Source organism: Pagrus major, chromosome 10 (genome assembly GCF_040436345.1).
Source record: "Pagrus major chromosome 10, Pma_NU_1.0".
Lineage (NCBI taxonomy): Eukaryota > Metazoa > Chordata > Actinopteri > Spariformes > Sparidae > Pagrus > Pagrus major.
The window spans coordinates 8055094-8080642 of record NC_133224.1 but is presented as its reverse complement, the minus strand read 5'-3'; the positions used below and the strand labels follow the sequence as shown (position 1 = coordinate 8080642).

Here is a 25549-nt window from a genome sequence, read left to right as displayed (position 1 = left end):
TTTCGATGAACTGCAAATCAATGACGTTGATCTGATGGTTGTCGAGCCTTTTAGTCAAGTGTAACCAGAAATATGCGGCTGTACTTGCAAATGTTGCATATGATGATGATCTGGCATGAATCAATTTTAGTTTCAGGGAGTTGTGCGGAAATGCTGAAAAACGTTTGGAGGCACTTCTGAAAAAGATCATGATCTGGCATCGTCACATGCTGATCCAAAATAGTCTGCAGTAGTTTGCTGCCCAGGCTGCCGCCATTATTCAGTCTCCATCTGCTTCACGGACACCATGTACAGCAGACAACGTAATCCAAGACCAAGTTTAATGTCCTGCCAGGTTAATAATATCTTTATGGACTCAAACATGCGATGACAGACTGTATGACAAATAGGGAAACTCTAGTCTCGTATCTTTATAGCCCACTGTATCTAAAAGTCTGATAATTGGTCATAATTCGGGTTGGACTCCCCTGCGTGCCATGTTGTTGGTGGATATAATATTAGAAGGTAACTCTTGGATATCACGGAGCAGTCCCCTCAGTCTCTACAAGCATCGATAGGGTTTTATCTGCGAAACATCCAGGAGAAGATTATAGTCCTTTCTCATCTCTGTTAATCTCCTCTGTTGGCTATAAAGCCACAGAACAATGATATCAGACTTCTCATCTGTTCTCTGCTGTCAGCTCTAAACCCTGGAGGAGCTCAACTTAGGAGCCAAGCAGCGGGAACAGAAGGTGCCAGAGGCTCCAAAACTTCTAAAACTGTAATAATAATAAGAGCGAGTGGAAAAAATGTAACCGTGTCTGAAGCTGACAATCAGTGACCATTATCGACTTGTTTAGTCTGTGCAGACTTCATTATTGTGAAGCTGCTGATGATGGTGATGCTAATGAAGGGCGGCACAGATGAAACCTCTTCTGTTTAATTGCACAATTAAAACATAGCTCGTTTATTTCCGAGGCATTCTTTACAGCTCTTTAATCCTACCTAGCAGTTCTTCATAGCTTTATGTCTTTGAATTGGTATTGTTGCAATAATTCACTCTTCACCATTGTTACATTATTATTAGTGAAAATATGGGGAGAAACATGAGGCTGGATTTGAGCCCGGGGAATGAAAGATTATGTGTTTTGGCTTCACATTCCCACACTGCCTCTCGAGACTTCAGACTTACCTAAAAAAATTCTTAAATCTGTCAGATAGTGCAGTTTATATCTAAGCTAGCGACACGTCTCTGTGGATAACAATGCTGGTGTATCTCTCTCTGTCTGCCCAACATTTTGATCCAGAAAGATGAAATACGGTACAGACATTCATTGTCTCCAGAGGATGAATCCGACCTTTCCTGTTAGTGCCTCCAGCAGTTAAAAATGCCTTCTTATCCAGTGAAATATTTCAACATCTACTCTACATCTCTACAACTATTGGATGGATTGCAGTGAAATTGTTAGACATTTATTTAATTTCATCAATTTTGGTTATCCTTTCATTTTTACTGGCACCATCATCAGGTTAGTATTTACCAATATGTTGGTTCACGACCAAATTACTTCAAACCTAATGACATTTCCCTCAGCCTCAGGGCTCATTATCAAATGTCAGCATGCTAACAGGCTAAACCAGTGGTTCTCAACCTAGGGGGCACAAAGCCAGTGAAGGGGGGATAGAGTACATATGATTTACGTAGGGAAGATAAACAAACATGAGTTTGACGGTGCTATCGCGTTTAACTAAAATTCATTCATTCATTCATCTATGAGTGAGTACAGTTGTCTTGTTTCTGGCCCGTTAATGCTCTATGGGCATATAAAAACAGAGAAAAGTTTGAGATCCACTGTGCTAATCTAAGATGGTAACAATGAGAAACATTAATAAACATTACTACTGAGTGCCAATGTCGAGTGGCTGCAGTTTTGGACACTAAAGAGTGTAACAATGAGATCATTGTCTACAGATGAACAATAGCCCCTAATGTGAAAGCAGTTCACAAGCACTGATTTAAATGTTCGAGAAAAGACGTGCACTCAGGCAAAGGCCCAACCACATGATTTATCTAACAAGCCATCGATTTTTTTCTGTTCAAGTGGCAGGCGCACAAAATCAAGTGCATCTCAAGTAGCTAATGTTTTTAGAGTGGCTTTCTGAAAGAGTTCCTGCCTGCTGCTGGATAAAGTCCTAGAATCGCTCATATCAATTTTTACTGAGTGATTCCTCTCGCTGTTTCACTGAGCCTGACCTTCTCACTGCGGTTGATAAATTCAATAATCGGGCATGCCTTTCTTCCTATTTTCTGGGGGTTTGTGACAGATTTAAGCGTGAATATGACTTTATCAGGTTGAAGATACAAGCACACTTAACTTGGATGGTGTTTTCTGCTTTAATTCAGAAGACTTTAAGGTCAGGCCTCTTCTTCTGCTATTTCTCAGTTATACCGAAAAAAATCCCAGAGGAAAGTTCTGTCCACGCTCACTGTAACTAAGCCTTTCCAAGCTTTGAAACTAAGTCACAGCCAAATCAATTTGCTTAAAAGCTGTGTGTTTGCGTGCATGTGTGTGTGTGTGTGTGTGACATGGACTACAAACTTGGCTGTTCACAGTCACAGAACAGCCTGAGTGTGAGTGAGTGTGTGTGTGTGCATCTCAGAGCTCTTTAAGCGTGCTCGAGAGTGGGCACAGGATACTCTCAGCTCGCCGTCGTAGCTCATCGTGGAGCCGAGGGTGGTGGTGTTGCTATGGAAATGGCCGGGGGGGGGGGGTGTTGGCGATCCTCGCAGACAGACCTAGGATGAGGTGGGAGTGTGTGGGATGGGAGCGGTATGCAGACAACAGCTGTATGAATACCATTTTTCATGAATGTTATTTGGATTTCACAAGTTCTGTATGTCCATGCAGCAGGCGGGCGCTCGTAGACAGCAACACATAATCCTTGTTAATTTTACAGCGTGTATCTTCCTGTTTCTGATAATGACGGTGAAGCAGGGTATGGAAATGAGCAGCTGTCGGAGCTGTGCCTGCAGATGCCACACATTTTTTAATTCAAATTATTATGTGTTTCACAGGACAGCCGAGCCAGTGTTTCTGAACTTTATTCAGCCCAGCCGGCCGAGATGCTCCGATTAGCTGTGATTGTATTACTTCGAGTAACCACGTTAAGGGTTAATGACTACAAGGCTGTGTGGTTGCAGGAAACAGGAAACGTTGCTTTTAATTAAGAGAAGGGAAATTGAAGAGGCTAAACTGGTGTTTATCTTTCGTTTAAAGCACCACAAATCAATATTTGTATGTTAATAATGGATCAAATGACTGTGTGTATTCTGAAGGATGAGGCGTCTAGTGACAACCAGAGAATTATCACCTGACTCAGCAGTTATTCTCGGCTATACCGGGCCTTTTAAGCACCTTCGTTTTGAATTTCTGGCCCACGACTATTTTGCAGTAGGCAGTTGTTGCAAACACACTCTGTGTAACCTACTGTACACCACCTGCTCAGCAGCAAACGACCGACAGACTGATTAGCAGAGACCAAACCAGAGCTAAATGTAGAGTGATTATCAGACTTGGAGCCATAATACGGGCACAAGCAAATGCTACCGTTGCTTCATATCCCACCTGCATAGCTTGTCTAGCTTTTCAGCTCCCTGTTGGCCTTCACATATCTTTCTCACAGACATTTCCATTTTTGGCAGCAGGTATTTTTGTGTCTTAATAGAGTTTTTGAGATTTCTTGCTAGAAGTTCAATGTCATTTGGATGTCTCTATATTCCTTTGAAAGACTTCTTCTTCATGTTCGTCTTCTTTTTCGTCCTCTTAATTTTCTTCCAAGTCTTCTTAGTTTCATACTTTGTCTTCTTTTTCTTTGTCTTCTTCGTCTTCTTGTTTTTCGTCTTCTTCTTTGTTGTCTTCTTCATCGTCTTCCTCTTCTTTGTCTTCTTTTTCCTTTTGCTTCTGCGTCTTCTTCTGCGTCTTTTTCTTGGTCTTCTTCCCCTTCATCTTATTATTCTTCCTCTTTGTCGTCTTCTTCGTCATCTTCCTTGTCATCTTTGTCACCTTTGTCGTCTTCTTCGTCATCTTCCTTGTCATCTTTGTCACCTTTGTCGTCGTCGTCTTCTTCATCATCAAATTTCATCTTTTTCGTCTTTGCAAACCAGCTACCAAATATGCCACCAACTGGCCTGGAGAGTGGAACAAGCTATTTTATTTTGTAACTGGAGCGTGCACAGTTTGTGCGGTCACGATTTGTGGGCTGCACGCCAATGTTCACACACAGAGCGGACGTTGGCAGAAAATGACATTATCATTGCACATACTAAAGCGAACCCTTGTGGACACGAAAACTATTAATTGGACTTCAATAAAGCATGTAAATGTTGTGTTTACAGCTTGTTCCACTGCCTCAAAGTGGCCAAAAGCTTGATTGCCAGCTTGCCATTTTAATTTGACCCCAAATTTAATTTATTTTCTATCACTACCAGCCCTGCTGATATGATACATTCTGCTTTGGTTCCCACATTTACGTTTTTTGGTGCTGCTTATAATCAGATCACTTAGAAGCTAGACCGATACGTTTACATGCCACAATTATTCTGAAAGTTCAGTAACTCTGGTGTGTTATCAAGTTGTGTTTGCCCTGGATGTGACTCAAATTCAAGTAAGATAATCTGCTTAAGCCGCATGACAGCACTCTAAATGAATGAAAATGACTTTACTGAGTTTGCATATGGAGTCGCACCAAATATAATTTTATACTCGAGCATTGCCCACAGCAGTGTAAACCAGAATTTAAAGCGCTCATAAATAAATCTTCGCGTTCGTGCCTCTCTCTCCTCTAAGTGATATCTCACATGCAAGAACATTCAGTTTCTAGATAATAAGAAGTGTTGTATGATAATAAATACTGGGTGAATTGTCTTAGGCAGCATTCAAGTTCACTCAAGTTCATAAAATGTGTGGTATTCCCCTTCAAGTTGAGGAAAAGAATTGCGCCATTGTTTTGGACGAACGCCGAGTCGTGTGTTTCTCTGGGTGTGCCCAACAGACAGTGTTACACATAGTCCATCTTTAGAAATGATTGCATCTAACCGTCACCACTCAGTAGTGCCCGCTTTCATTAGACTCGTGAACCAGAAACACTTCAAACTGCTTTAAAAACTGAAATGTAACAAATCACTTTTGGGTTTGCGTCATTGCATCATTTTACAGCCTCTTTGTGTCCAAATCTGCAGCATGAAATCCAAACTAAATGAATATTTCAGCGACGGCTCACAGTCTCTGGACATGCGTGGGACTACGCTCAAAGACTGATTATTGTTCCTCTCTGCAGTGCTCCTTCACTGCTCCCTCTCTGCTTTCTCACCTAATGCTGTTTGCAGGCTCTGCTCGGCACATTGCTTTAACCAGGGGGTCATGTGGGGCTGAAGCTGCCGTTCGCAGCTCTAGCTGGAGGGGCTTTGGGCTTTATCTCTCCTCGCCTGCACTTCCCTGCGGTTTCCTTCTCTCTCTCTCGCTGTCTGTCTCTCTTTTTTTTCTGTACCTGTCTCCTCTGTGAGGCTTTTCCACACTGTGATGATTCCCTCATGAATTTTTCTCTTTGCTATATACCAGACTGCTACCTCTACATCTCTCTACCCCTCTCTTTCTCTTTCTCTCACTTGCCTGCCTCATAGTCAGCTTCAAAATTTTTGCTTACAGGCAGTATGAGTTGAAAAAGTGTGAATTGTGCTGGAAGCAGGAGATAAGACAGTGTTATGTTTGGTTTCATTAGTTATGAATGCAACAAATAATTCAAGTCAGTCAGAAAATTCAGGTACAATCTGATAGATTATCTTAACAGGGATGCATCTCATTGATTTCATTAGCAATCAATCTATTTATATATTTTTTATTTGATCAGTTAATCGTTCAACACATAAAAGCTTGAACTAGATAATGTTTGGTTTTTTCGCTTAATAAATGACAAAACTGTGACTATTTAATCAACTGTGAAAATGGTTGGCGTTAATTTCCTGAACTATGTTTTTGTCGCTAGAAATCCCTTTAAAATTGAATTATTTATGGTAATTGGAGCTGCAACAATTGGTAGATTAATCAGTTAATCAATTGTAATGAAGTCAATCGCCAACTACTTTGATAACCGATTAGTTGTTTCAGTCATTTTTCAAGCAAAAATGTGAAACGTTCGATGGTTTCAGCTTCTTAAATTCAACAATTTTCTGCTTTTCTTCGTTATTTGTGACAATAAGTGAAGAGTCTTTGGGTTTGTGACTGCTGGTTGGACAAAGAAGCAATTTGAAGTCACTTTGGGCTCAGGGAAGTTGTGGTAACTATTTTTCACAATTTTTGACATTTAATAGACTAAATAATTAATCTAATTGTTAGTTGGCAGCCCTAATGATAATAGATGATGGCTGTAAGTAAGAGTATGGTCAATGAAGGTTTACTCAATGGAACAGTAGACAGTAGACATTGTAGATCAGGCTCGGCGTCTTCAAATTGCCCTTTCTGTCATAATAACAGTCCAAAACCTAAAGATATCCTGTTTATAATGATATAAAACAGAGAACATCTTAGATTTAAAAAGATGAAATCATAGAACATTAAGCAGTTGCTTGAAAAATTACATAAACTGTGAATTAATGATCAAAAATAGCTGCAGATGAACTTGTTCTTTGCTACCACAGAAAATCCACACCAACTTCCTATTTTTATGCTATGTTTTCTTTCTTTACAAACTCTGAATGTCATGTTACCATAAATACGATTTAGCTCTTAAATTGCTGACAAATCTATTCACATGGGATTAGTATTATTGGAAGATTTGGGTGAAATCCAGAAGGTGATTCAGTTTTATTTCCCTGTCAGGCTGAAATTGCCAATCTGGCAGAAGATGACGGGGATTAAGATCACCGGAGCAACAACTAATGGTTTCAATGAGAGGTTTCCCTCAAGGAAAACTCAGCCCAACATTATGGTGCTTGTGAGAATTACTTATCCATGTTACTCATAAAAAAATAATCCTTTATTTATTGAGCTGTAATAGACTCACACCATGCGATGTGAGGCCAAGCAGAAGCTGTTCCCCTCTGTTTAAATCCCTCTCTCCCAGTCACAGTCGGATTAGTCCGAAGTTTGTGGGAGAGAGAAAGACAGCCCTTGTTTTTCCCTCCTAATCGTTTAAATCTCTACTCTCTAAATACCTCTCTCCCTCTCGCTGTAGGTTGGCTTCCTAAAGACGCAGCACCGGTATGAAATAGTGTTCACCCTGCCCGAGGTCCCAGCACTGGGGAAGGATGTGTGTCCAGCACCGGTGCCCAGTCCACACCTCCGGATCACTGATATCACACCAGCACCGGAGGGTAAGAGATCATGAGGGAATGAGACAAACTAAACATCAGCAGTGTGTGACAATTCAGAAGTTGCAGAGCAGAAAATTTCAAACAGACAAGAAAACGCAGGAACTTTCTTCAGGGACTGACCTTTGAAGGAACTCTGCGTTTCCACCACAGGGACCAGAGTCTAATTTAAGTTCTGGGGACGTTACTTTACGCCCCAAAAAGTCCCTGCTCGGGGGGTAGTACTTTCCAAAGAACAGGTACTTTGGGAGTTTAGCCACCATTTTTTAAAAACTGCAGCCATAAACCAGTTTGTGTTTTGTTCATTGTGCTTCGAGTCAACACATCATCTTAGAGTCAGAGAAGGCAGCAGACAACAGATGAGAGCCGGTTGACATGTAAAAACAGCCGTCGGCAGATTATTTCCCCTTTGCCGAATCTTTAGATCACAGAGGAAAGCAGAGAACGACGTGCTGAAGGAGCCTTTTAGCTCCTTGAAAAGTAGTTGCTGTGGCTAGATGTTCCAGGTACCTTGGGTGGAAACACAGTTGAAGTTTGGCCTTTAAAACAGCTTTCCAACGTCAAGGCCGTGGACTGGTCAGCAAACCTAACCCTTATAGAGGGGCATCCATCTCCTCTGTGCACACCTGTAGTTTTTTGCACAGTGCTCAACAATGTTGTCAATATAAAAAAGGCAATCCAGGCACTCCAAAAAAGAAAATATCCAGAAACGAGGAAGGAGGCACTAAAAAGCCTTTGAAGACCTTATAGTTGAAACATGGTGTGTTTTTTATTGATTGCAGTTTTAATGATTTAGCCGCAAGAACAAAGGCTTATTCGTGTCTTCTTCCTCATTTCTTGATATTTTCTGTTTGTGCCTTCATTGCCTTTGTAATCATCCAAGAGACAATACATCATTTTTGCCTACATTATGTTAAGCAGAGCAACCATCCGTCCAGTGTGACCTCACAAAACACATTTTTTGGCTTTAACTCAAGAATTCATATGATAACTACAATAAAGTTTGACTCTTACGTTTATCCCTGCTGTCATTCACATATTCACCGGTAGATAATATAAAGCTGTTGTCTGTAGATTGCTCATACATACAGATAGCTTTGATTGTTTGGTTGTACTTTGACCTGGACGCTCAATTGATCTCCTGCTGACCCGCTCTGTCCACTGATGTCCTGATGCTTGTTGGTCGTCCACCATTGTTTTGTATGTTTTTGTGTTAACGTGGCTGCAAACCAGTTTCCCTGTAACAGATCATATAGATACTCTGAACTTTGGACTTGAATCCCTCCCACACTTTGTACAAAATGTATGTGGCATTGCAATATTATGATGCAAGTATGCTGCCTTTTGATCTATTCCCTCCTCAGTACAAGTTTTTATCTGATCTTGCTCAGCTACATACGTTAAAACATTCGCTCAGGCTTTAATAGACATATATAAAAAGAAGTTTAGTATGTTTTTATTGCAGGCAGACCTGAGTGAAATACTTTGCAAGTTACTCTCAGCGTCATTGTTTCTGGCTGCTCTGAGTACCAGATGGCCGAGGATTAGAGCCGCAGACAGTTCAGATAGTGTTAGCTCAGCAATCCGTCTCTGAGGATTCATAAAAACAAAACTGACTTTCAACCTCATGTTTTTCTATTGAATTCCTATCACATGTTGTGCTGTTAAAAGTGGTAAACCCCCCAAATGCCTTGAACCCGACCCGGCTAAAAAAAAAAAGCACTTTGTCAGAAGAGTAACAGCAAAGTTCCCAACACTAAACCTGCTCATTTAGGCTAAAGGTTATCCTCTAATGTTTCTGGGAGTCGTGCCCACTGAAGGCCTGTAACCTAAGCAGGTTATTGACCTTTACTTACTGTCACACCCTTTATGTTACTAGCTGTGTGTGTGTCTGGTGTGAGTTTAGTTGTGTTTAACATATGTTGTACTCATCTCTTGGCTTTGATAAAGTAATTTCCATCATGTTGACTTTTTCTTCTCTTGACTGCACTGGTTACAGTCTGATCCATATTCATAACATCGCCTCACACAGGGAGACAAAGAACAAATCTGCAATAAAGTAAGAAATCCTATCCTTTTTTTTCCTTCTGTTTGTGTTTCTCAGGAGGTCTGAAGGTGACGTGCGAGTACATGGCCCAGCAGGAGGGAGTTCTGTGCGAGGAGGTGCTGCTGCTGAGCGAGACCAACGAGGACGTCTGTATTAAAGTCAAAGTTCACGCCAGAGTCATGGGTGAGGTTACTTTACCGGTGTGATAAAAGATAATAATCTCATGTTTCTGTGGCTGTATGTGGAGTACACATTGCATCACACAGCAGCCTGTAGATGACCCTTTCTCATCTCTTTTGACGGTTGGGGCACTGAGAGTGGGTTCCCACACCTCTTGCTTTCATGCGTACTTTCACTTAGCGTATAGAAAAACTGAATGGAAACGGAAATAAATTAAAAAAAAGGTTTAATATTGCAAAAATGTTTCACTCTTAGCTGAGGTGGAACACTATGATGACAATATGCGTCGACTGAAGGGATGAAAAATAGCAGCAGATGAATTTGACATCTGATCTGTGGTGCAATGGAGAGACTGCTAGCTTCCTCAAATTAATAGAACAACAAACAAACAAATGACACATAAAATGGAAGTTGTGAGCTTGTGGTTACAAAGTGGGAAGCAGAGTTCATGATAAGTTTGGTGTTCAAGTGGTTAAATTGTGAGGACACCAACAGTAAGCAAGAAATGCAAATGTATAAAACAGATGAAGCTGTTGGAAATCGTGTCAATTTCCCCTGAAATCTGTAAAATTATAAAGAAACTCTCTATACGACAGTTATAATAAAATGACGTACCATCCACTGAAAAATGAACTTTCCAGGCCTCCACCATTTCTGAAATTTTCAGCAAACACGATTCACATGTTCACAAGTCGTGAACTTGGACCTTTTTAGAAAATTTCCACCTTTGAAGTCATTAATACTCAAAGACGGAGGCGTTCATATGGACTCCTTTCATGAAAACAGTTAACACAACCCCATGTTAAAGCAGCATTACAATTCTATTTATACATTTTCATTATGTTTTCCACCTTTTAAGATGTGATCGGCGCTCGTTTAATGACGCCACCTCTTCTTCAACAGTGGTTTAATGGGACCCAACTCAAAAAAACTGCGCCACTAATTGTTTTTCTCAATTGAGCCAACTCCTCATATTCCCCTAACAGTAGTAGATGAAAAAAAAAAGTGAATTTGCAGTTCCTTTTGCCGATTTTTCTTTCTTTTATTCAGTTACACAATGCATAAAATTTTGATTGCACTGAACAGATGATCCATTATCCCTCATCACGTCTATCATTTCTTCAGAGTGCCAGGGACTCCTTATTAGAAAAACAGAATAATTTAGCAGTTAGCTGAATTTAAATGGCTTGTAACTTGTAAAACCTTCAAATGAATACATTACATTTTTGGAGATTTAACCCACGCCAAGGGCTGAGACCAAAGACAAGAACGCTCAGTGTGAAATCTGAAGCAGCCACACAGTCTTTAGAAGAGACCATGGTGATACAAAGTTATGTTTGTGCCTTTTAAAACCACACCACATCCTTTAATCTGACATTAATTATCTCAGTTAATCACTTGGTCTATAAAATGTCAAAAAATAGTGAAAAATCTATATTTTGATGGATATGAATTGCTTGTTTTGTGTGACAGACAGTCCAAAACCTAAATATACAAGTGGAAAGCTGGAACAAGAGAACGTTTGTCATATTTTCTTCAAATATGACTTAACTAAATTGATAAAGCGACTGTTTATCTCAGCATTGCTTTATAGTTTTTTTAGAGATTTTTTGTCCTTGTCTACAGAGAAATCACATTTTAATGTCAACATGGATTTTGTTGCACTTTACCGGCACGTCTTTCACACTAATTGGATCTCACTTTTTAAAAATCAGCATTTTGAAGCCCTTTAGGTTTACTACAGCTGACTCCGCACACCTTGGAGTCTCTAATTTCTGCCTCTTTGAGATTTAAAGTGAGAACCGTCACTATCTTCTTGTGTGCTGCTGCCCCCTGCTGGTGACTCTGTGCTCTTTCATCAGCACGTTGTTTATCACCGATAGCCCTTAAAAATTGGAAGCTAAACGTGGTTTATGTTCATTATTACAATGAAAACACAAGATAAAAATTAGTTTTAAAATCTCTGCAACATAAAGTGTGCAGCTGATCTTTTCAGTACCCCACGGAGGCATGAAATCCTTGGTAGTGCACTTCAAAAATATTTTTCTTTTCAGGTGTAAGACAGTAAAAAAACAGCTCTCTTAGACGGTTCTTGTTCTGCTGTCTGCCATAGGAAAGCTCCCTTTAATTAATTTGCATTTCCTCGTCTTAAATCAGTGTCGGGAAGACATATTTGTGTCAGCAGATGGAGAATTAGGTAAAGGGGGCGTCTCCGTATGTAAATATAGTACAAGCAGTGTGTACATTTCCCGTGTGCATGCATGCATGTGTGTGTTTGAGGATGAACGGTGGTTGTGTTTTATTTTTACACACAAAGCGTAGCCTGATCTTCTGTCCAGATGTACGTGTGTGTAATTGAGGTCTGGCTGGCAACCAGATCAAAAGATTAAGCTCTGCCTCCGCATCTGCTGTTACTCTTAGCTGTAGTGCTGCGTTTAGATCAGTGACATTGTACTGCTGCTGTTCAATATGGTTTGAATACACCGCTGTTAAAGCACTCTGTCTACTCCTCTATCACATTAAATTGAATATTTTTGGGTTGCGGACGAAACAAGACATTCGGGGACGTCATCCTGGGCTTTTTGGAAACACTTACTGACATTTTTCTCCAATTTCATTGCTGACATTTTTCTAACCAAAAAAACCTAAACGTTTAATCAAGAAAATTATAAACAGATTAATTGTCAATGATAATAATCGTTAGTTGGAGCCTTATTTCTTCTTCTTAATATCTTTGAGGTTGTGTTAATTGTGATTATTAGTTCTGAAGCGGTAGATCAATTATTTTGCGGGGAAAAAAATAAGTATTTCAATCGTCGCTTAATCATTTTTAGTCTTTCATCGAGCAAAAATACCCAAATTTTCTCTAGTTCCAGCTTCTCAAATGTGAGTATTTGCAGCTCCTCTAGGTTTGAAATCATTGTAAAGGAACTATTTTTTGGGTGTTGGATTGTTTGTTGGACAAAACAACGATTGCTGCTAATTTGGACATTTTAAAGGGCGTTTACGCCATTTATCGACATCTCAGAGATGAAACAATTAATTGAAAAATAACAGAGTGAGTAATTGATACTGAAAAGAGTCATCAGATGTTGGCCTAATGATGGTGAGGAGGTTTATTAAATCTGGAAAATATTTATGTTGAGCTGTGCAGCGATTCCTCTCAGTCTGGTACACGACGGACGAGGGGAAAAAGTGTGTTGCATTGGCCGGGAATCGAACCCGGGCCTCCCGCGTGGCAGGCGAGAATTCTACCACTGAACCACCAATGCATTTGTGAAGACTAAAGGTGCAGTCTGGAAATTTTATAGTGACTAAGGCTCAAAGTAGTGCATTAGAGAGGCACAAAATAACATTTAAACTGCAATTTAGGCAGTTTACGGCCCTGAGATCACTGTGAAAGGTTCCTGGATATAAAACGAATGTTTTTTGTTTGTGTAAAACTCGTTATTTACCTAATTTGGTGTTCAGGAGTCACTGTGAACAGGAGCTGACGAGGTTGATCTGCTTGTAACAGCACAGAGTGAATAGTTTTAACGCCAGTGATCATTTCTTGTGTCGCGCTCTGCAGCTTTTGAGAGTGAAGACGTGTGAATGGGAGGTTTCTGTGGCCCACATGGGAGGGTCTTCCACTGCACGTAACCGGATACTTCCTGGTCGGAGGGGGTCGAGGGGGACCGCTGCCCGTCTCAGTCAGCTCTTTGTCCCACGCCGTGCACCGGTGCATGGATTATATTCCTGCAGTTTTGACAGTATTCGACTGTAACCTCTCATTTGAAAACACACAACTAAGTTTGGTTCAGTTGAGCCAGAACATGTGCGTCATTTTCAACCCTCACAGATTTTAAGAAACATGTTTTTCTTCTTTATTCGTGTCTCAACTGAAAGCTTGTCCACACAAGCAACATAATTGGCAAGCAGCGGCTTTCTTTGGCAGGTATTCACGAAAGACAAATTTTGCAGAAGGCAAGGTCGATCTCGGCCGCCTCTGACTGTCTCCTCTTGGAGGAATTTGTTCTTCTCCCATCTGTTTGGAGATGCAGCCTCCCCAGAGCAAAGAGCGATAGGTTTGATGTGTCATAAAAGCACTTAATATGCCTTAAAAGCTTGACTGCACTGCTCAGCAGCACTTTATTACTGTTACCACTTCAATGGATTGACTCTTTTTAACAAACAGAAACATTTTGTTTTTCCTTGGTTGTATGCTGCTGCTGCTGCTGCTGCTGCTGCTGATGATGATGATGATGTCCCATATTCTCTTGTATGTTGTGTTTTTTTATCCACTTCTGCAAATCAGATCACCCTTTGTGGTGAAAAAGGGGTATCTGACCACTTTTTTCATATTTTTCCAGTCTTTTTATTTTACCCATTTCCTCAACAGTGTCCCCTCTGTTTTTCTGTCTGCTTCTTTCTTTTATTTGTCATTTCTTTTATCTTATTGTTTCATCATTTAACCACATTTGACTGTTTTTCATTGTTACTGCAAAGCACTTTATAGGTGTGTTCAGAGTGGGGCCTGTTCCTGCTCTATAAACGTATTTATAGCCCTTTAAGGAATTAGGGATCCTAAATAATTGATTACAGTTTATTACTTTCATTAGTTTTTATTTCCTGATAGTAAACACACTAATGGTTGTAGTGTACAAACATTATTCCCACTGCTGCCTATAAAAAAGCACTTTGGATGAAATATATAATCAAAATAAATAGTTTGGAGGCAAAATGGCTGCTCAGCAGTGTAGTTTTCCACGCGTGAATGTTCATCACTTATTATTTCCCTCTGTAATTACATTTTTTGATTCATCTCTCTTTGCGCTCCGCAGATCGTCACCACGGTACTCCCATGCTGCTGGAGGGCGTCCGCTGCATCGGCGTGGAGCTGGAGTACGACTCCGAACAGAGCGACTGGCAAGGGTTTGACTGAAGCTCAAGCTCCTGCTCCACATACAGTACACACAAATACACACATCGTAGAACAGTACACCTACCGAGTCACACACACACATACCACACACACCAGCCATTCTCCCGAATAGAAAACAGTACACACACACACACACACAGAGATGATTTAGTGCCACGTATTGTACAGCATGTGATTCAGTGTTCGGTTGTGGATTCAGAGGAGATGGACTTCAACATTCCTCCGCTGTGACGCTCACTGAATGGACAGTTCGTCAATCTGCTTTCCTCGACTCCTCCAGCTCTCCTGATTACGCCTCGATGTTTCCCTGTTGTGTTTCCCTCACTGAGCCTCTAGAGGGCGGCAGCGCTCTGTGAATCTCTGAATCAGTGCAGCCTCAGATCCTTTCTCACCGCCTCTCCTGCTCCAGTTCACTCTTTTTTGCCTGACGTACAAACATGGAGTTAAAAGCCGAGGGAGTAAACAAGGGCTCTTTCATTCATTAAGCAGCTTGACGTTGATCCATAGGAAGGAATACACATGTGCACAATTCAGGGAAAAGAGTTGAACTGTAATACCTCTGTGTCACCATCAGGGGGCACTGCAGACCACTGTATGTACCGCTCCTCCTGTCTGAAGGCTTTTCTGGAGTGCTGCTGCAGTGTTCTCCATTTAAAGGAAAAATCCGAATATTTCATGAGGCGTAGTTTACTTTTTTGTCTTCCCTATTTTCTCCTCAACCCGCCCTGAACGCCACAACTGAAGTTCTTCTCTGTATTTTCAAGGAAATCCCAAATATCATGTGTGAACTTTCCCAGAATGCCTCTAAACATGTGTTCCAGCTGTGTCTTTTTTTTTCTGTGATGGATCTCTGCGTGATTATTGAACATTTGTGTTAATTAGCGCATCTCGAAAGAAGCATTTTGTCTTATATTCTAAGGAGTGGACACCAAAATCTGAAGTTTAATGTCCATCCTTGTGAACGCTGAAATGTTTTTCTGCAACCAAACTGATTGAACCATAAATGCAACCAATAGATGCTTTTGATGGTATTAATCTGAACTGAAACAATACATGAATGATTTGAGACAAACATTCCCTTATCACAGCTTTGCAAATGTGAGGATTTTCTGCACTTTCTATCTTTTTAAATGTAATATCTTTGGGTTTTGGAAGAAACAAGACATTTAAAGACGTCACTTTGAGCTTTGGGATAGGGCTGCTAACGGTTGTTCGGTCTATAAAATGTCAGAAAATGGTGAAAATGTCAATCAGACGTCCTCAAATGTCTTGTTTTGTCCACAACCCAAAGATATTCAGTTTACTGTCAAAGAGGAGCAAAGAAACCAGAAGATATTTACATTTAAGAAGCTGGAATCAAAGAATTTTTACTTTTATTTTTCTTAAAGTTACTCGTACCGATTGATCGATTATCAGAACAGTGAGCGATTAACTTTACACTTGACAACTAATACATGTAATAACATTTTTTCAGTGTTTTCGGACCAACCTACTGATCACCTAATCAAGAATATAATCATGAGAGTGATCGATAGTTGTAATAATCTTGCATTGAAGCGTTTTTGGGTGGATTTTTCCTTTGAGACAACCTGCTGCAGCCCGTCCAGAAGAGTTCAGGAGGGATTTGTTTCTTTTTGGTTGAATTCATGAAGCCTTCAGAAGACACACGCGACTCAAGTGCCTTTCATTGTACCGCCCTGTTTCTCATCTACACTAACTTTACCAACCAGACGACCACATGGACCATAACAACCAGCATCCAGCTGTTTGTTGTCATTCCAGTGTTAAATCCTGATTCTTCCATTGGCTTCCTTCATACAGGTGTATCTGACTCATTGGTCTTATATCTCAGTGCAGATCAGAGATCAGTGATCACTCTCTCAGCTCTGCTTGACTCATTTGTACTTATAGAGCAAGTGCCACGATCTGGCTGCACTGTCTCCCTATCTCACCCTCTTCTTTGACATTTCCTCCCGTGTGAATCAACAGTTTTGTTTTTGTTTTACCCGACTGAATACATCAGCCTTAAAGGAAAGGACTCTGTGTGTAATTTCTCTAGTTGGTGTAGATTAAATAGGTTTATTTGATGTTTGCTTGCGTGTATTAAAGGTCAAAGTCCGGTTTGTTTCTTCTTAGTGTAAAAAACTAAAGTGCTCGATAGGTTACTGTTTCAAGAATGTAGCAGTGTGTTTGTTGATATCTGCTCCCCCCCGTGTGTGTGATTTGTATTTTGTAATGTCAAAAATGAATAAAAATGTGTGTATGTTTGAGTTTTGGGACTCGTTTTTCGGCTCATGTCAGTTCACGGCAGGAACACTTGGTGGCAGTCTGCACCGCTGCTCTGTTATACAAAATATCTTTTCATGTCAGAGGAAAAACATTTGGGTTTTTACTTTGAATTAATCACATCGACGTTTCAGATGAACGTGACGTTACTTTGGGTTTAATTCGGTTAATTATCTGGTCCGAGTGTGGTGTCGTTTCACCTCAAGAGCATCAAATCTGTTCTGTTTAAAGAGCAAAAACTAACATGATCAGTCAAACTTACTGGAAACACTTCATGTTGGATCCAACTGGTGTGTGAGGAGACGAAAATCAGCCCCGGATATGTGAGAATTCAAGCTTCAAGGTGATTTATTTGTCATCATACAACACGGGGTTGCAAAACGAAATGAAAGTTAGCGTTGTAAATTCCTTCAAGCTACACAAACACATACAATATATTTATTTATACACATGTACACATAAACATGATGTGTATTTTCGAGCAGCAGCAACAAGATGGTGACGATAACGTGGTCGGCGTCTTCATATTAAAGGTTTGACATTTGGGAATCTGTTAATGTTTAACCGTTTTTCTAAACCTGTTGTTCGGATCGAGGTACAAATAAGTAGAAGTGTTACTTCTTTTGAAAATCCTACATATCTTTTATACTTTATCTTCTGATTTCTGGATTTTTTTCCCCCCATTATCATAAAACAGTACTTTGCTTCGCTGTTTTAGAGAAAGATTTGCACTGAAAACATCTACATTTAAAAAAATCAAAAAACTTGTTACCTTCTTAATCTTTAACCCTTAACGTTGTTGTTCTTGCATGGCAACACTTTACAATAACCACCATTAAAGGGGCACTCTGTAGTTTTGGAAAAGAAATTCAAAAAACTCAGAGAGGTAATGTTTAAATATTGATATGATAATAATACAAACGCAGAATATATTTATTTTTTTCCTGAATAAACAAGCTGTTCTCAGAGGAAATGAAGGTCGAGAACACTGTTTGAAGCTAGAAAGGTGGCAGGGTCCGCCATAAACAAAGTAAAACAGTATGAAAGTGTGTTGTCCTTTAAGGTCAGTTTGTTTATTCAGTTATGAAAACAAAGAGAGTTTGTTTATTTATTTGTTTCACTGTTAACAAACAAAATGTTTTGTAAACAATTTGTTTAGTGGGTGTAAAGGTTTTTAAACATCAGGTGCAACTTTACAATAAACAATTGCTCAACAAAAGGTTTACAACACATTTAATTGTTTGTTAACAGTGAAATAACTATCAACTTAAGTTTAATTAACTATGAATGAACCATTTCTTAATGATTTGTTGTCATTTAAGTGTATTTATTTGCCTCTTTAAGCCTTCAGTTAGTTTAAAATATGGATGTATTGGACATCATCTTTGTAAAGCAGGGTTAGGGTTAGGGAGGAAATAAAATGATGTGAATAATTACATTACACACTTATATACAGGTAGACTTTATGTTCACCCTGGAAATTACAGCTACAAAATGCCTTTAGAGCAGTTACACAACTCATCAATGAAATCTGTGAGGTCTCGGTGAGCAGCTGGGACTGTTGGACCGATAAATAACACATGAAGTGCAGCAATGAACTCAAACTTAACCAGAACAGTTGAATGGGACTCTGTCAGGAGAGGGCAGGCTACACAGAAGTTTTAGTTTTAGCTGGCTTCCACATCACAAAGACAATTATGAATATATCTGAACACTTTGAGGCCGGGGAAGAAAAACTCAGAGCTTTTATGCAAAAATAATTTCTAAAAAATGAGAGAAAACTGGTGCAGTATTATATAACAAATCTTTAATAATCACGACTGTTTGAAACGAGAATGAACACTTCATATATGGAAAAGTTGGATAAAAAAACTCAGTGTTTATTTGTGGGTTTTTCTGGACGATAAAAATTAAAAAGTTTCTGGTGGCTGAATGAAAAAGGAGAGTTTGAGGGAAGTGTTTGTCTCCCGCTCCTCCTGGATGATCTCAGACATCAGGGAGGAAACCTGTCGGATGTTCGCTTGCAGTGTGTTTTTAACGATGGAGCCAAGAGGAACAAATGTTTATAATTGTGCTCGTTATTTGGCCTTTTTGCCCACATTCCCTCTCTTTACGCACACGCAGCCTCTATTACAGTGCGCGCGGTTTAATTCAACGACTAATGTGCGTTAATTCAGCCTGCAAATGCTTTTTTTAAAATCCTGGCGTTGGGGGAAATCGTCTTAAAAAGCCTGTGATGCGACGAAACAATTGTTTGAGTGTTGATTACAGTGTTAGTGTGAGGCCTGCTGGTGTTTGTAGGGGTTCATATGGAGTAAACGCGCACTAAAGCGCGGGCGCGTGACTGATTCACGTGTGGTAATAAATGTTGCTCAGCTCTGAGATCTGCAGGAGGTCAAATGAGAGAAGATATTATTATAAAGGCGTTAATTTGAGGAGAATTAAAATAAAATTATAGAGAAATAATAATAATAGTCACTTTTAATGCAATATTTTGTATTGACTTTTAATTTTATTACTTTTTACAGGTGTATATACGATTTAAAAGCGTGCAGTTGAATCTTTTAATCGGCATCTTGTTCACAGAAATCGTGTTTATCGGCCGCTCTCAAACTGAGGCTTCACTGACTGACAGTTAATATGAATTCCCGCTCCTAATCAACTCGATCGGCTCATTATCATAATCACACTCAGTCTGCACGCTTTAAAAACAAAGCCGAGTTTTTTAGCAACACTTAGTAGCATCTCAGAATTAATTGTCTTCTAATAGCAATTCATGTTTTTCTAACACGGCCTAAATTTCGTTAAAATCAAATGCAGTTCTGCACGGCGCTCCCGTAAAAGGCACAGGTGTGTTTTGGTGGATTCGTTTGAACGAAATTACACATTCTACATATTTGCTTTCACTTCCTGTGTAATCTGCTTTATTGGGCGGATAAACTGCGCAACGTTAATTCACTCGGGCCTTTCTTGGTTTTTCTTCACACGCAGGGAAACTGCGAGGGACCGCCTGCAAACAAAAGTAAAAGTTTGGCACCTTCTGGGAGCCAGACATGATTTTATCCTGTCAAACTGCGCTTAAAGACCCCAAATTCTGACTTGACTTCACTCACTCATATTTAGTTTTAAACTCGAGGCCTGTCTGTGTTGTTAATGCGGGTGATCAAGATAATAAACGGCGCGTAAAGCTAAAAAGTCAGGCGTGTATTTTAGATTCATCCTCTTCCGTCCACACGTTTTGTTTAAACAGAGCTCCGTGAACGCACCTGCAGCCTCACAGCCGTGCCCGTGTGCAGTTCAGGCTCCAGCTGCTTTCTAAAACAAACAGCGCATTTTCATCAATAATCACCGAAACCATCTAACCTCTATTAAACATACGCACATAAATGAGTTCTCGGGTGCGTTTTTTAACATCGCTGCTTCTTATAAAGCCTTAAAAAAAACGCTGACACAGAAAAACCAACCAGAAGCTTCTCCAGAACCGAACCTGCGTGTTTTAATTCATGTGTTTGTGAATAAAGTGTCGGATGTTTGAATCGCACCGCGGCTCACAAATGTTTGCCATTCCTGCACAGATTTAGTCTGGAGCTTGTGTGGGATGTGTGAACTCTGAGTGGCCCGGTGCCCTCCCTCTGACCTCTGGGATTACAGTAATCTCTGTTGATTGATCTGATTGATCAGGTTCATCTCCACGAGGCCGCAATCCAGCCACACACGGGTGGAGGGAGGGAGGGATGGATGGAGGGAGGGGGAGCAGATGAGGCAGTCGGTGCGTGGTGCAAATAAACAATCTTTTTTTTTTTTTCCTGTCCCTTCCTCCTCCTGGCCTGTAGGCATTCAGAGGCAGATCAGTATCATGAGGCAGGACATATGCGTCTTTTACGCGCGGTAATAAGAGGAGTTTCCAGTGCGGCAGAAAGTCTGATTCAAATCGAACTGGGTTTCGATTTAATCATCGTCCTGACAGGAAAAAAACAACAACCCAGTTTTCACCCCTGACTGCGCTCTTTAAGTTCATTCAGATCATCGCGTTGGGATAAAAAAAACACAAAACTACACGATCATCACATTAATTTATAGGAAACATCCCTCAAGAAGAGAGAAGAGATCTGAAGTGTTCGTCTACAAATAATTAAATAAATTATATAACATGACGATTAACGAGAATGTGCGAATTAAAGTCTAAATAAATGGACTCAAGCGCTCTGCTTCAGTGATGGTTTCCGTGTTGTGCTGCTGTCTGTCTGCACTCCGCAGTATTTTTATTTTAAAGCTCCGATCATTTGTAAGAAACGTTGATTTTTGAGTCTCGTCAAATTACTGACGCTGTGGGTCAGGAGGTCGGGCAGGAGCTTTTTGCATGTTCTGATTATTAATATAAAACATTTAAAACAAATAATAAATGATGCTGTGTTAAAAGTAATTGAAATTAGCTCCAGCTGCAACATTAAATAATCAAATAATATAATGTGTGTGATTCTGAAATGGGCCATTCTGCAACACAAGTGCTTTTACTTTAGGTATTTTTTGCATTTTAGCTTTTACTTATTGGATTTTTGGAGTATGATTTGTTGGTTTTACTCAACTAAATGATCTAAATCCTTCTTCCTTAAATATAAAGTAGTGTTGCCACATTAGGATTCATGTTCCAAGTAAAAGTCCTGCTTTTAAAATGTTACTTTGGTGAAAAGTAAAGACGTATTGTCAGCAAAATAAAGTATCAAAAAGGCAGAAAGATCATTTCCAGACTTCAACATCTGCGTAAACATCATTTTGAAATGTTGCAGCTGATGGAGATGAAGCTCATTTTGACCATGGTGTAACGTAAATGTCTCATCTATTATTTTAAATGTTAAAGGTTCATGTGATGGTCATTTTAAAACACTGAGATGTGAGTTCAGGTCTCTTTATGCTTCATACAAGAGAGAGAAAGACAAAAAAACACAATGTTGGCATGTTGAGGATGAGCTGAGGAGCCTCACAGCCTGAGAGAAGAAGCTCACTGTTAATATTTAGTTTTTATCCTTTTACACTCCTCAGATTGTTTTTGTTTCTTTATTAAATAACTAACATATATTTATATAATGTCCTATATATATATTTGTGTATATTAATGGAAGATTATAGCAACTGAATCAGTAGAAACTGACGAACAACAAACAAAACAACAAGCTAAATATATAGACAGTATAGTACAGTACTTGAGAAACTGGACATTATACCACTAATTTATAGAAGTTCAAAAGAGCTAAATTAGTGCAAATCTGTCTTAGTTCAGTCTTTTATTAAACAATTAAATAACACAGATGTCAAAATAGAAACATTTATATAGAGAGAGATAAATATAAGTGTCCTTTGTATTGTCGTGTACAGGAGAGCAACAAAATAAATAAATGTAGAGTAGTTTAAAGCAGAATATTGTCCTCTGAGATGTAGTGGAGTAAAAGTATAAAGTAGCCAATAAATGGAAATACTGCTTCAGTACAATAAGTACACTGCATTTCACTACATTACTGATTTTATAGAAGTTGAATCGCGCCAAATCAAGTCTTTCTTCTAAATCAATCTATGTAGTATAAAGTAGCAGAAAATGGAAATACTTAAAAAACCTTGAAATACTGCTTAAAAGTACTTGAGTAACTGTACAAGTTCAAAACTGACAAAACAATACTTACTTCTAAACGAGTGTAAAACAATCTCTTGTCAAAATGTGTATCTATACAGAGAGTTAAAGATGACTGTTCTTTGTATTTTTATGAACAAAATAAATAAACGTAGTGCAGCTTAAAGTAGAATATTGTCCTCTGAGATGTAGTGGAGTAAAAGTATGTAGCAGCAGAAAATGGAAATACTGCGTCAGTACACCAAGTATACTGCGTTTCACTACAGATTGTATGGAAGTTGAAAAGGGCCAAAACAATTATTAGTTCTTAATAAATCTGCCTATCGATTGAAATAGTGTAAAGTAGCAGGAAATGGAAATACTCAAATCAAGTACGAGGAGCTGGAAATACTGCTTAAAAGTACTTGAGTAACTGTGCGTTACACCGCTGATTTTATAGAAGTCCGTCTCGATTTATCTAAAAATTAAATAACATAGATGACAAATTGATATATATATATATATATATATATATATATATATATAGGCTATATATATATATATATAGAGAGAGAGAGATAAAGATGATTGTTGTTTGTATTTTTTGAATAAAATAAATAAACGCAGAGAAGCTGAAAGTAGAATATTGTCCTCTGAGCTGCAGCGGAGTAAAAGTATAAAGTAGCCAAAAAATGGAAATACTCACATAGAGTACAAGTAGCTGTAAATACTGCTTAAGTACTTGAGTAACTGTACGTTACACCACTAATGTTATAGAAGTCCAAACGTGCCAAAACAATACTTTGCTTGTAAAATTGGCGTAAAATGTCTATTTTATCTGTGAGGTGTCAGTCAGTGCAGCAAAACAGGCTTAATGGCACAATTTGGCACAAACGCACGCAGTCAAAAATGGTTAAAATATTATAATGACAGAATGACAGTAAAATGTTTCTTAATAGACTGAAATCAAAATGTGAGCAGTCTTTAGAAGAAGAAGAAGAAGAAGAAAAAGTAAAACATGGTGGAAGAAAATCTGCTTTTTTTTTGGAGGGGGTTTTTAGTTGTGCATCAGAGAAGAGGGGTGAAAACACAGGGAGGAAGGAAAAGTGTGTGTGTGTGTGTGTGTGTGTGTGTGTGTGTGTGTGTGTGTGTCGCAGCACAGCAGCAGCAATCAGTCCCCTCTTGTCTCGCTGCTGAGTGCGGTGTCTGATTGACAGTTTCTATTCATCCTCTGTGAGATTAGGCCAGCTGAAAGGAGTAACGACCCATGGCTGTGAGCAGTAATTACGGCCCCTCGGATAAGAAAAATAAGAAAAAACACACATGGCAAAACTATAATTATATAATCTCGCTCAAAAAAAAAAAAATCCCCTTTTTTTCTCCCCCCCTCTTCATTTTTTGTTGTTGTTGTTGTTGCTTTGAAAAGATGTTTCACCTGTAAAGAGGAGAATCCAGTGAAATTATCTCACAATCACAACAAACTGCAGGCTGCAGCCGTCAGCGCCACAAAATGGGGCCTCTGGCTCGATGGAGACGGTCTCTGCATATATGCAGCGAATGACTGCGAGCGTGAAAAGACAAATAGTAAGCTGACTTTTCTGCTTCTGCTTGATCGAGGTGCGTCTGCGTGTTAACAGCTCATTCAGCGCGCAGATCCACGCAGGAGGAGTGCGGGGCGACGGCCGCAACATCATCTCCCCCCAACAAAAAACAAAAAAAAAAGCCTGGAGGGCCGGCTGTGCGTGAGGAGGAGGAGGAGGAGGAGGTGGTGGACAGAATAACGGGAACACCTGTTGAATCCAATAACTTCCGTTCAGATTCAACTCGTTGCTCCTTTTCAGGCTTTAAATAAAGCGCGTTTTATGAAGCGTGTTGTGTGTTTTGTGTTTCACATCGCGGGTTGTTGGAGGTCGATGTCTTCATTTTTGGGTTTCCACAGGTAGCCCTGATGGTTTTGCGCGGATCTGACGCACAAATCTGATAAAACTTTCTTTAGATTTGATCCGGATTTTTGCTGGATGAGCTTCTTGAACAGCGTTTATGGACGCAGGTGAAATAAAAAAAAATGGAAATTAGGCTTCATGGCTCTTTGTGGCACGATGACGCACCGGGCTCTCTGAGTGAGTCAAGTGAAATGGTTTTTCTTTGGCTCACAAATCACGATTTTTACTTACTGACGCATATTTATATTCTTTGATCAGATAAGACAAAGCTGAGCTCCGGGTTACATTTTAATGAAGAATGAGTTTATAAGAGCACTTGAGGAATAAATATAAATATGACTGCAGGTTATCCGTTTACATAGAAACCTTAATACATCAAATTTGACACGATTATCCAAAATTAAATAAAAAAATCTATACTTTATTTTATTTTTCTTTAAATAGTGGCCTACACATAAGGGCCAGAACGGACTATGCATACATGTTTAATTTATTTTTCTTTCAATGGTCCCTAAATCACAATTTTGTCTTATTCATATATATTTAGACTGCGTGTAGATACGAAAATCTGAATTAGGGGCCACGTCAGGTGTTTTTAATGAAGAATCTATAACCTAAACACTTAAAACAGACATTTAAATGTGACGGCAGGCTTTCTGTTCACAAACAAACACAAATCACAGCAGATCGTTTGGCGTTAATATCCGAAAATTCATAGAAAATTCAACATTAGCCTCCATTAATCGGTCTACACATGCGAAGACGGACATCATCATTTAAAATCTTCTTTTCGTGGCCCCCCAAAATCACAATGTTGACTCTTGATTCGGATAGAAAAGATAAACCCTGGGTCACATCTGGCATTTTAATGAAAAATGGGATTAGCGGAGCAAACCTTAAACATGAAAACATGGCTATAATAGAATATTTAAACGTGACTTCAGGCTTTCTGTGTGTGTAGAAACTGAGATCCAGTCAGATAGGCTGACGCGGCGAGGCAGTATGTAATAAAACGTCAAGATCGGCCGCGATTTATCGGCCTATAGGCATATAGTGATCCTCTCTTCATATTAGGAATTTTGGGATGCATATGATGTGACATCGTGACGCATTTTTACTTTAAGTTTAGCCTCACTGGGCCAGAAGTGCTTCTCCCTCTTGGTAAATTACTACTTGGCGCTGATTTTAGGGGATCGCAGCTCAGATTTCGGCCGATAAACCC

At 39.5% G+C, this 25549-nt stretch overlaps 1 protein-coding gene and 1 non-coding gene across 2 annotated transcripts in view; one reads left to right on the top strand and one right to left on the bottom strand.

Annotated features, from left to right (window-relative positions):
• adisspb (adipose secreted signaling protein b) overlaps positions 1 to 16766 on the top strand; it is a 33955-nt gene extending 17189 nt beyond the window's left edge. Inside the window, exons 4-6 of the mRNA XM_073475301.1 lie at positions 7210 to 7348; positions 9450 to 9575; positions 14396 to 16766. Of these exons, the coding sequence (XP_073331402.1) occupies positions 7210 to 7348; positions 9450 to 9575; positions 14396 to 14496 (366 nt within the window). The 3' untranslated portion in view covers positions 14497 to 16766. The remainder of the gene's footprint in view (positions 1 to 7209; positions 7349 to 9449; positions 9576 to 14395) is intronic.
• On the bottom strand, positions 12774 to 12844 carry trnag-gcc (transfer RNA glycine (anticodon GCC)). Its single transcript has one exon. It is a non-coding gene; the product is annotated as a tRNA-Gly (tRNA).
• Positions 16767 to 25549: the final 8783 nt, after the last annotated feature.